General features: G+C 38.7%; 1 protein-coding gene across 1 annotated transcript in view; it reads right to left on the bottom strand.

Annotated features, from left to right (window-relative positions):
- ADAMTSL1 (ADAMTS like 1) overlaps positions 1-12,893 on the bottom strand; it is a 314,782-nt gene that overhangs the window by 24,235 nt on the left and 277,654 nt on the right. Inside the window, exons 21-24 of the mRNA XM_029962898.1 lie at positions 11,947-12,074; positions 8,035-8,163; positions 3,010-3,189; positions 1,579-1,713 (exon numbers count right to left, since the gene is read on the bottom strand). Coding sequence (XP_029818758.1) covers positions 1,579-1,713; positions 3,010-3,189; positions 8,035-8,163; positions 11,947-12,074 — 572 coding nt within the window. The remainder of the gene's footprint in view (positions 1-1,578; positions 1,714-3,009; positions 3,190-8,034; positions 8,164-11,946; positions 12,075-12,893) is intronic.

Genomic DNA, 12,893 nt, shown 5'->3' with positions numbered 1-12,893 from the left:
TAGAAAAAAAATATCTTGGAAGGTCTTCCCAGGTTTTAATAATAACAGGCCTCAAATTCAGATCAGTAAAACTCCAGTGAAGTTGAAGGAACTGCCTCAAGAAGGAAACTGGCTTGCTCTTTTGCTATTACAATTCATGGAGTTTCCTTGACCCTGAGGTGGAACAGCAGGGTACAAGGCAGCATGGCTAAATGAAATTGATCTGGAGGTACTTGTATACAGGCAGTGCAGAACACCCTTTGTGGTTCTATTACTGCTTTCAAACAATAAAAAAAGCCCTACAACTGCTAAAGACCTCTTTTTGGAAATCTGAGAGGAAATGGATGAAACAGGAGTATGACTCAGTCTTACATCACTGAGTACAATAAAACCATATTCAAAATTATTTATTTGATGCTAATAAATACCTTCAGATATTTCCTGAAGACTACTTCAGTGCAGTTTTTGTACAAGCAGAAATGTAAACCAGAGGTGCATGCTAAAAGCCATTGCATATGTATGCAGAAGTCAGCATTTGGAAAAAGTAAACCATACAAAACTGAAAACATAAGCAGAAAATCTCTACTGTGAAAACAAAATCTTAAAATTGCTACTAAATGTAAGGAAAGAATGCTTTGGAAAGTACACAGACCTATAAACACTCAGGACATCTACAGATCCCTTGCTAAAAGTTTCAGACCTCTACCTCTAAAAAGAGATATGATTATTCTGAAACTGTACGGCTTGACAAGTTTTCACCATATGCAGTAACAAGGTCATTAGAGAAGCTGTTTGGCTATCTGAGCCTGACAGTTACAAGAGGCTCAAGATCAGTGTCAGAAATTAAATCATGAAATAAACATACCCTGAACTTTAGAAAAGGATGAGATTCTCTCTGCAAACAAATCACCCCCACAGATCTGAAAGGATTTACAGCATATAAGAGAACTTGCAGTGTAAACAGGATAAAACATATGGAAGGCAGAAAACGACAAAAAGAAGAAAAGCATTTCATTGGGAATGATTTCCTTATATGGCTTTGTGCAAACATTGGTTGTGTGATACAATAAAGAGGAATAAAACGACCAGATTGAAACAGAGAGCTTGCAAGATCAAAACATGTCTTGAGGGACAGGCAAAACTCTGGAAAAGGCTCTGAAGAAGAAGAATATACAACATGAGTAGCAGACATATGGAAAGATGACTACCTAAATGCAGAAGAAAAATTAAAACAGAACAACCAGTGCTTCTTCTTTTACATTAACTGGCACACCAGTTTGCGACATCTTTGCACTGAATGAGATTCCCAGCCCCTCAGAGCAGGGACTGCTTCTTACGGGGTGCTACAATGGTGACCTTATTTAGCACGCAGCTTTGGACTAATAGAAGGACATCATTTTTTAAAAATGAGTTTCTGAGTTCTAAGAAGTATTTGGCAGTGATTATGACTGAAAATGCACAATTGGTCTGATGTCTTTTGTCCCAGTGCCCATGTCTGGACAACATTATCCTTAACTGTAACGGATAACTAGATGCATAACTGTAATATAAACTCTAAACCCTTTATAATCTAAAATAATCTGAAAGCACTTGACTTACCTATGAGAGCAGAGCTCCCTGGACTGACAGTCAGTTTTGTTCCTGAAGGAGAGGTCAGCACCAAATGAGTGCTGGGCCCAGCACTGGAAAGCACTGATGTCAAGTCTTCTAGATAAGGAAGAGGTCGTGGAGGCTCTGGTAACAGATTGGGAGACTGAAGTGACGAGCAACACTATAGCAGAAAACATCTTTGGGACAAGAAAAAAACCCCACCAACAACTATTGCTGCATTATTTGCTGCACTGCAACACAACCATTTCAGAGGGACAGATTTAGCAACTTTGGGCAACTACTGAAAGTGCTTTGTCTCATGTTAGGTAAGGCACTGGGGAAAGGATTAAAATAACATCTGGGTCAATATAACGACAAACTAAAATAAATTCTCTCTGAAGGCTACCACGGCATTCTGGTTGACCCTTTTCATATATGGTATCAGGAGATACAGCAGCTTGGAAGAAAGAGCAAATTTATACAGCACAGAAGCCAAATCTAATGTTCACGGTAATTAGTGAAAAACTCTTCAGTGTCTGCTACAACCTGGATTAAGCCCTGATTAAATATGGTTATAACCCTGCCAAATCCTGTGGTATGCTTAGGCAGAGCTCCAAAGGATTAAGAGTTCAGAGCTCAAGATGACCTGTCTATGCTGAGAACTGTAGGATTTAGTTCTTTACTGATCATAATGTTATTTTAAAAATTGACTGTAATGCCTATTATCCCAATTCTGTTTGTCATGAAAATTATGGGATATTTGATTTAAATGAATGGTGGCTTCATCCTCTTTCAATTAGATGATGGTACACGTTAGGCAAATTTTCTACCACTGATAGCACTGAGCACCAGAAGTACAGGTCATGAATGCTTGAACTGTTTTATTTCATCAGGGAGCTAAAAATGTCATTTGATTACAAACATAAGCAGTTTGCATAACTCACAGCAATTTACCATCTTTAAAAGCTAAGCTGTTTATAATGATCAGAATTTACCAATCATGTGGGAGTTTTTATTTACAGGTTGAAACTCAGCTGGGTTTTTTTTTCAGATTTTTTTTTCTTTTTAGACAGATTCTAGAGTCAGTCTGGATTCGTAGGAGAAATATGTGAACTTTCATTTTAGTATTTTCTGTGATACTGAGAAATCTCATTTTAAAACATATTCTGGAAGCTCATTCTAGTCCTGAAAGATGAGAACCGTAACAGATACTCTAATGGTGTTGTACCAATTAGAGAGATTAGGGTTCAAAATTTGAGACTCCACTATCAAATGCACTCAAGTACTTAAAAAGTTGGGTTGGATCAGTCTGATTCTCTTCTTAGGACAGGGCTGCCTGCATGCCATTTCCTCTTTCCACAACGTCTGATTAGTTCTTCTGTCTGGATGTGCCAGTAGTCACATTACTATTGCTGGAAGTGTAGAATACCCTGGACTTACCAAGAACCAACAGCTGGGAGCTTTCAGTTACCTCCCCATGAAGATTGGCTGCCTTGCAGGAGTATAACCCCTGGTCTGACAGAGAAACATTTGCAATTATCAGCAACCCATCGTGCAGGTGGTGAGAAGAGAACAGCTTGACCTTGTTCTTAAACCAAGTAACTTTTGCTTCAGGAACACCTGGAAAAACATTGACAAAATTTAAGACAGGTAAGAATTACAAGGCAAAAAATACTTGCAAGGCAAATAGTGGAAGAACAGGAAGAGATAAGGAGTACTGAGAAGAGTAAAGAAAAGGGGGAAGGGACAATGAAGATTTCATATGGCCACAGTCCTTAAGAGAAGGGACTCAAAAACAAAAGAATTAAATAAATACAGAGACAGAAACAATTAATATGCTTCTTACAGGCAGCTGCTCAGACAGTCTTAGTCCAGAAAGGCAGATTCCTCTGCACTTCATTAGCAGCAGAAGAGAAAGAGGTTAAAAGTAAGACCTCCTTAATGTTGAGGTATTGCTGTTAAGTTTAGGAAAGAGGTACTGTACCTACAAAATGTCCAGCAACTCTACAAAAACCATTTTTCTGACTTTTAGAAGTGCGTTCTTCCTCTGTCTTTAATATTTCCACACTAACAGGAGACTTGCAGCTAGAGACGCTCCTACAGTTTGGTTTAGGGAAGATAAGCAGTGTGTGTCAGTGGGCAGCAGTTTCATTTTCTTTTGAGCTTCCAACTTCAGTGACACACAGTTTCAAGACAGCAACAGGAGGCAGCCAGCACAGGGATGAGCAAGAGCATTTCAATCGGTTGTGTTTTGGTAATGGGGAGATGATAGAAGATAGAGAGCTGAGTGTTTGCTTTGCAGAAACATCAGAGACTCAAAGTCTGAGAGGTGCTAGCTGGAAACAGAACTCATTTTGCTGTGCAGGCAAGACTTTAGGTAGGGAATAGTTACCCAAGTCTATTCTTCTTCACCTTTCCCCTCCATCACTGTGCATGTATTCAGCACAAAAAGGCTAACTGGGATATGTAGCAAGCAGAATTGTGCAAGCAATCAAGACAATTTTGCTAAGCCAGAGGCTTTCGAGGAAAAAAGCACAGCAGTACAAGAATCTAGCAGTGGTGACTAGTTTCCAGTGCCACAATATTCTTGTACTAGTGAACTGAACATCAAAATCTGGTATAGCTGATGAATAACACAGGCCCATAAAGCAAGGTAAGAAATAGAAAAATATAACATCCAGCATGTAAGTGAAATGCAGAGGAAAGGAATGTTTAGGAGAGTTAAGGAAGCTTCAGACTGGAACACAGGGGGACAAGGATATAAAGGAAGGATGGTAATATATTTTAAGTCACTCTTTCAAACCTGTTCTGACTTAACCATCACCATGTACATGACATTTTGCAGAATGTCCTAAGAACTAGATTTCTAGTTCCTTCTTTCATTTCAAACTGTATTTTCAGTAATAGTTAGGACTACACTGCTTGAAGTTCCGGTATTCAAATGAGTATCTGCAAAATTCAAGTGCTGAAATCAACAGAAGGCTTCCTAGTGATACTGATGTGAACCAAATTACTCCCACATCCCATTTGGAAGTGAAACTGCCCACAGTAGTCAAATCATCCACATTAGAAATGCTGCTGCCTTTCTGAAGCTTGGAGAAAATCCTTCAGCAGGAAATCACAGACATCTGCAAGGCTCCTGTGTGACTTTTGGGTGGGTTCCCTTCTGACAGTTTTGAAGAAGTCTGGGATTGACCACAATCACCTAACTATGGTTAAAAATATAAGCTTTTGCGTCTATAGACAAAGCAGTGAAGTTATATCAAGTGAAACAACATTAGTTTTCAAGCCTGATTAAAACCACAACACTGTCTCTGTGGTATAACCAAAATAGAGTTTCATCTTGACATAATTCACATCACTTAAACTCTAATGGTGCCAATTAAACTCTAATGCATCCAGAACGATTTTGTTTTCCCTTGTCTTACAGTTAATATCTACAGATTTCAGCTCAGAACACAGATTTTTACAGTTGCTATGCCTTTCTTAAGAAGTTAAAGGGCAATATGAAATGATTCCGTAGGCTCTGGTAGTGTTCTCTTCCATTACCTCTTGTTTTTAAGAAGCCTTCTCCAGGCTTACCAATACCTGTCAGCAGCAAGTACATATTTATGTTCCTTAACAGAAAAAGTAATTTTAGAAAATATCATAACTGATCTTTAATATTTCTCTTATAAGTTCTTATTTTACTGTCCTGCTGACTTTCAGTAAAGATATGTCCTCACAGGAGCCAAAATATCAAAATCCAATACATGCACAGTTCTGTACTACAGACTATACAGCACAGTGATAGAAACACCATTTATAATATTGGGATTAACCGTCACCAAATTCTGATTTAGAATAACTCTCATCTGTTGTGCTGGCTCAGGACATCCTGATATGACTAGAGGGAAAGTACTAGAAGGAAAAAGACTATAACTTTACAAGACTGTGAAGAGTTTTTTCATCTAGAAAAATCTCCACATAATTTCTGGATACGCTAGTTTGCTTTTTATGTAAACTTTGTTTCCACATTCTGGTATCTTTTTTATTACCAGATGTTATTGCATTAACCATTGCACCTTAACTTACTATGATCTGCTGGCCATTTAATTTTTAATGTTTTCTGGGAAACTTTGGCAAACTACATACCCGTAAAGTTCACCTACTCTAAAGAAGTAAGATACAATACATTTGCTGACTGAAGCAACAGTGCATGTTACTCTTACCCTTAAAACTGATCGTTCTAAGTAGAATGATTAAAAATGTATTAAAAGACTGGATAATCACAATGCTGATGCTAAACCAAAATATTTGTGCTTACATAAGAAGGAAAATTGCTTTTATTGTCCTATTCTTTTACAGCTTTTATGAGATGGTGTATTTTCCAGGCATAGGTGAGATAGCTGATAAAAATCAGTGTTCTTGGATCATTTGCCAAGGTAGCTTCTTTTAATTGCTGTTGAATTATTGACACTATTACTATGAAATTGGGATTCTAGTGGCTATAAAATATATCTGCCTTCATTACTCACTCTCTTATTCCCTGTTTAACATCACAGTTTGTGGTTTATGATTTTATAATAATTTAAACAGCATTAATCTCTGGGGTCAAACATAGTTGATACTTTCTGTGGAGGCAGAAGCAGAAGATGGTTTTCTCACCCATGGAGAAAAATAGGATTTAAGCAGATTTCGTCTGCATCACAGAACATTCCAATATACAGCAATGCTACTAGCTGGCAAAAAGCCTTCTCCAAGGAGAGAATACAAATTCTGCTGCGACACTGCTAAAATTTTCCATTGCGGATGTATGTTGCCATAGTAGGTAAGTTTCATAAAACTGCTAGAGATGATTTTCCTCTCAGAAAAAGCCTTGAATCTTTGCCCCCAACCATGTTGGGCTCCCCTCCTGTAGTTTTCTGATACTGTAAGTACTGTGGCACTTAGCCACATCCTATTCTTTATATGATGCCTTTATACTGAAGGGAAATGGCTGTACTTCTTGAATCATCAATCACTGTCTGCATCTGTGGGTCCTCCCCATCTGCAGCTGAGAGAACCCAGAAAGAGAAATCCAGAATAATTTAAGTTCATATAACATTTAATCTCTATCACAAATGTCAGTGCAGGTGACCATGTAGGTGTGTGGGGGTAAAAAGAATGCTACTTTCATCTTCTTCCTTGCAAGTCACTGGCCATCAGTCTGATTTAAGACAGTGTCTAATGTTTATAATTGAGAGGGCAAGAGAATAACTGAATTTACTCCTTCATGAACCACTAGGAAAATGATACCGTACTTTTCTTTCCCTCAGCCCACTGAGAGTAATGAATAAATTGTGATTCCAGATTAGTGTTTTGCTATTGCAAACACAATATGCCCAGCTATGATGTATGTTTTGCTAAAGGACAGATGGCCAAACAGTGAAACTTGAGACAAGTACTCTTTTTCAGGTAATAATTTGCATAGAAGTGTGGTTGGCAGCACTTGAAGAAGGAAAACTTACAACCATAAGTACTTAAAGCAAGCACAAAGTGTAAAAAAAGCAGGGTATTTGCATCATTGCAGTGCAGATGCTTACATAGTTATCTAAAGTAGCTTTGCTATGGGACAAGAAACTAAAGCAAGAGTCTAAGAGACTTCATACAAGTCTCCACCCCAGCTATTTATGTAACATTCAGCATGGCTTACTTTATGTTTTATAGGCTACTCCCTTCTGTCCCGTGCCCTGCCATAATATGCTTGAAAGTGTAATGAATCAATTGTCTGGCCCTGGGTCTTAAGAGATTTCCCTCTCTCCCTTCCCCCACCCATCCTCGCCATATCAACACCATTCCCACCAACAGCCAGGGGACTGGCACACGCAGATAAGGTCAATCTATTTTGGTTACCATTGGAAAGAGACAAACTGCCTCTGTAAGGACATTCAGTCTCTGGCTGGAAAACATTTTGAGGGAGAATCCTGTTTCAGCAGAATTCCTCTTAATTCCTGCACTCTCAACATGAAAAAAAAAAAAAACAACAAAGAGAAAAACCAGAAAAAACCAGTGTACTAACCTGCCTTTAATTTAAAATAGAAGTTTGGCAGGAAAAGAAGAAACTAAGTGGTGTGGTCTCTAAAAACCCCATCAGTGAGGAAATGAATCAGTTCAAGGTTGTATATTCTCACCAAACATCCCCAGCATGTAGGAATGTGTATCAGTTTTCTTGTATCCACATCACACTGTGTATCTCCAACAACGATGCCTGTCATATTTTCTCAGCCCAATCTACTTAAGCCACTACACTCACCTTGTTTGGTACAGATGAAAGGAGGACAAGTTCTAAGAATTAATGGAAGCAATGAGACCTAGGAAAACCTGTAATTTTACCCAGCTGCAACTGGAGATATCAGTTTAGCAAAGAATCCCTCAATTTAGCAAAGAATCCCACGGAAATTTATAGCCAAAGGCACCTGCATGGGAAACAGAATAATTTTTTACCTGCAACGTGGCAGTTAATGGTAACATTTGCTTTCTGGATTGTTTTCACCATGCTTCCAATATCAACAGTGACAGCAGGTAATTCAGTGTTGATCACAGTAGCTCTTGATGCCTTTATCAGTGGCTTTCCTGCATAAAAGAAGCACCACAGTTTATAAAACCAAGCACACTGGACTCATGGGACAGATGACCTGGAACACTCTGTGTGGAAGTACACACACCAGACATGTGAATAAGTGAAAATGCTGAATATGAGGTCAGCTGCTTTTTATAATACTTCAGTGTCACCAAATTCCACGTGTAAAGCTGTCTTGAAAAAAGAAAAAGCATACTTGGAGCATACACAAAATACCATTAAAGCCATATGGACACATGAGAACCAGCTGAATCAATAAACCCCAGTGCAGCTGGAGCTGCAGCAAGATGCTTGCCTAGTGCTGCAACCAAATATCACCCTTTACCAAAGACCAGACATAGGAGCCTGAGTGATGGCTACAGGCACATTAATAGTGGACGAAGTTTAGAGCAACATGCAAGCTGTTTATACACACAGATCGTGGTTTCTTTAACCTACAGTGGAATCACTGGGATGGGGAAGACCAGGTGATCACTGGAAAGTTTTCTCATAATGTCTACTACAAGATGATGAGGGGTATAAGCAGTATTAATGTATAACACTGTTATTACAGGCTTTAGGTAAAACAAAACAGGTTCTCTAATGGAAAGGAGTTTATCTCTAATAGTGATACTGCTTTGCCCACAACAAACTTTTCAAATTGTTATCAGTGTGCTTCCAACATCGGTGGCAGAAAACAGGTCAGAGGTACCCAAGTTTAGCTTTTAGAGAGAGAAGTGAATCAGCAAAGCTGACAAGAGCTAAATTAAGGCACTTCTCTGCCTCAGCCAAATCTCAGGATGTTGCAGGAGTGGCAGAACATGACAACATTGCTTTAAATGGTACAGGACTTGGGTGTTTTTGAGGCAATGTTATATCTTCAAATTTGTCATTTTCTAAAAATCTATAAATCCTTTTTTTCCAGTCCATTTTAAATAAATGGTCAGATACAAAATAGGCTCGGATATCACCATTTGCCTAAAAAAGCTGCAGTTTTAAGCTAATGTCTATTACTGGCTTCATTTGTATGTTTATCTGGAGGTGACCAAGGAAGAAAAGATGGAAGTGAGAAAAAGAATTTGGTTTCATTGAGCTCATGGAGAGTCCTGAAAATTCAATTCAGTCCTAAATACAAATAGGTCCTTATAGCTGTATTTCCAGAGCTTTAAAAGATGCCATTCACCTGGAATTCCTCTTGTGTCAGTTTGGGTATTTTTTTTGTATTCTATATTTTTTATTTTAGTGATTTCAATGCCATGCATGTGTAAAATGAATCAGAAAATTCTTCAGTGAAATAAGCTTTCAGCCCCACTCCTGATCCGTCTAAAGATGATCTCAGCTTTCCAGGTTTTTTTGGAGAAAATACTTCTGTTATGCCAAAAAGATTGTTACTTTGTTCCAAAAACTGTTCAGTATCTCACTTTGATATTTATGGTCTCATTTTATAGGCTGTTCACCTCTTTGCCTTGGATGTGAGATGAAAACGTATATCAGTTCCTAAGCTTGAGCCTGGGATTTATGAATGTTAATTCACCTAAAAGGTTAAACTATGGCCTTGATAATTAATTATAATCAAAAAGCTAATAGCCTTCCTGTGCTACACGTATACCTAATGCTCCATTTATTTCTCATACAATCACACAAAATTGTCTCCACAAACTAAGTTGTACAAAGACTATGGCTTTTAAACTCACTGGAACTATGTGGACAAAATACCAGTTTTAACTGATGATTTTTTAACCTGATGTTCAGCTTCATGGTGGTGCAACACAAGACATTTAATGTGGAGTTGCTCCTTCTAAAATATGATACTGTCTTCACAGCTGCACCTCCACCCTGCTGCCCAGGATTCAGCAAAGACATTCCTGATCTGCAGTAGTGTAAAAAGGATCAGTCTCTTTGGTTTTGCCTACAGGTAATATGTAGCTCTGATGGAGATCTTCCTTTTTCACTCTGGAACATTCAGCTGTTCTCCTCCTAAGGGACAGACAAGGTCTTTCCAGTTGATTTACTGATCATCTGAGCTCCACTGCTGGTCACCGCTGCATTCTTACATTTTTTTATTGCTTCTCTTAACTAAAATTTTCTCTGTGTTTGGTGTAAAAAAATTAACTTTAAAAATTAAAGCATACCAACAGCTTCCTCTAATTATACGTGGATACACTGGCAGCTGCTTGTGCACTGGAGGCTTCCAAATGTTTCCACATGCTGGAGCAGTGAAATGCAAAGGTCTAAAAATCAATAAGCTTTCTAGCATTCCTAATGTGTTTCCTTTAGCCTTGGTGATAAATAGGATCCTCCTTCTGTAAGACCTCTCTGCCCTGTGTCCTAGTTAGGACAGCTGAGACCAGTTCATCACTGGATGGGTGTAACCCAAAACTGTGTATTCTATAGCCTTCCATGCCATTTCCCAGAATCTGTTATCAATGAACTGTTATCAATTTACACTATCTGCACATAGAGCCTGACTCCTCAGGCTATGAACTAGGTGCTAAGAGGCCTGCGAGATAGGAGTTGCTCTTGTCCTCACACCCATTAAGGAACCCCCCACCCTGAGGGAGGTACTGAGTATTCCTGCCTGAACTGGAGGATATACAATCTTGGAGTCTTGGGACTTTTTTAACCACTTGTGGGATCCAGAGGAAGACTGCAGATCACCACTCTCAACCAGATTGCAGACCACCACTCTCAACTGGACTGCAACCACCACTTTTCAACCAGACTGCAACCACCACTCTTGACCAGACTGCAACAGCACTCTCACCAACAGGTTTTTCCCTCTCCTTTTACTTTGGACTCAGGGGGGCCCAAAGAACACCACTCTGTTCATGCCCCAGGGTGCTGGGTTATATATTTGGGTTTTGTGGGTTAAAACCAATTGTTTGTCTGCATAATTGTACTTATTGTATTATTTTATTAAATTGTAATTCTGATTTATAATCTCTCTTTTGAGTTGAGTTCATTTCCCCTGCTGGTTTACCTTTAAACCAGCACACCCTTCACAGTCATTAGCTGTTTGTTCTGTTCCTTTATCTTACTGGACAGCTCTTAATTCATGTTTGCTTCTCCACCCTTCTGCTAGTCCTGACGTGGTTGTGAGCCTGTTGGCATTGCCTGTCAATGGACCCCGAAGAAGCTGGATTCATGCACTACCACCCATTCCCCTTGGCTTTTATATGGATGAGTTTTCTTTAGAACTGGATTCTAAACTAACACAGGATATTTAGTCTACTTTAGAACACAACTGTTACTAGAAAAACGGAAATATGGAAATTAATTTTTTTGTGAACTTCTATTTGCTAGCAACTGAAATGGTGTCAGCCACGCTTGTGCTCGTATATGATAGAGGGCTTGATCGTGCAAGGAACTAGCTCTTCAGCTCTAATAGTTTTCCAGATTGCTGAATGTACATCTGAGTAAGTCCTTCAATCAGACTGTTAGACTTGAAGAGATCAGTGGTAGCTTTAAAATGAAGCATATGAATTGGGAGGCTGGGACTGCACTGCCCATATAGGCTGCAAATAACCAGGACAAGCACTGTCTTAAGAGCACATGTCATGTGAGAAAAAGCATTGATTTCTTACAGAAATACATGAGCCTCACAAACTGTCTATGAATGCTGGACTATGCCTCAGGGTTTTCCAGAGTTCACACCCTCTGTTTTCCCCAGCGTACCTCTGCTGACTCACGTTACACACTCAGCTTCATCAGCCATCTGTTGCACCACAAACAACTTCGGTCTGGAATCACACAAATAACATGGACCATCTTTGCAATCATAAAGGTTGAACTATTACCTGCTAGAGTAACAGCAATGGAGACAGAGTCAGATCCCAAGGCATTGGATGCATTGCAAGCATAGAAACCCACATCAGCTTCCACAGGTGCTAGAATCTGCAAGGAGTCATCAGGCTGAAGGAGTATCCTGCAGTAAAACAGAATGAAAGATGCAATAGTCTCTTAGTTCATGTGAACACAAACACATTTACTGTGAATTTTTCAGTTGTAGGTAATTTTTTTATAGTTCAGGTCTTTAAGTGATATTTAAAAATCTATTAAGAAATTTAAACTCTTACATCGAGACTGTAAGCTGTGATTACTTAAACTAAATTTTAGTCTCATTCTCGGTTCTTGTACTGCTGATATGTGTATTAGAGAAAGATTGCTAAGCAATTACGACATCTGCCCAGAGTGTGTAAAACTTCCTCCTCTGCTGTGCCACTTCTGTACAATGTTGAATGAGTTCCCTAGTCTTGCTGTCTTCTAGTTCTGCAACACAGGAGTAGCAATATTAAAGAAAAACCAAATTATTGCAAGGGAAAAGTCAGGAAACCTGATGAAGCTATGCAGAAAGAAGTGAAGGGAACTACAGGCTCAGTGTTAAAGCCTGAAATAGGTTCCAGAGTTAAAATAAACTTTTTTTTACCCTTTCGTGAGTAATAATAATAAAAAAATTATAAATAAAAGAGCTGCCTATTGTTAACCAAGTTTTGTAAATGCCTAGAAAAATGCATATTTGCAAAACAAACATTAATACTTTTTAAATTGCATCTATGCTTGCACAACCAAAAAACCACCATTGGTTGAAATAATTCCCTTCCATTGCCAAGGATCTTTTTCTTAACCTTTTAGCCATAAACAGGGCTGATTTCTAGTTAGCCACTTCTAATAGTGACAAAAGCTAACAATTTTTCTACTTAAAAAACTAGTGTTAGCATGCATCAGTATCTCACATGTAAATTTT

The sequence above is a fragment of the Manacus vitellinus genome, unplaced genomic scaffold (genome assembly GCF_001715985.3).
Source record: "Manacus vitellinus isolate BGI_N305 unplaced genomic scaffold, ASM171598v3 scaffold_50_pilon, whole genome shotgun sequence".
In the NCBI taxonomy this organism is placed as follows: Eukaryota; Metazoa; Chordata; class Aves; order Passeriformes; family Pipridae; genus Manacus; species Manacus vitellinus.
The sequence above is the reverse complement of the archived record's forward strand: the minus strand, read 5'-3'. Positions and strand labels throughout refer to the sequence as shown.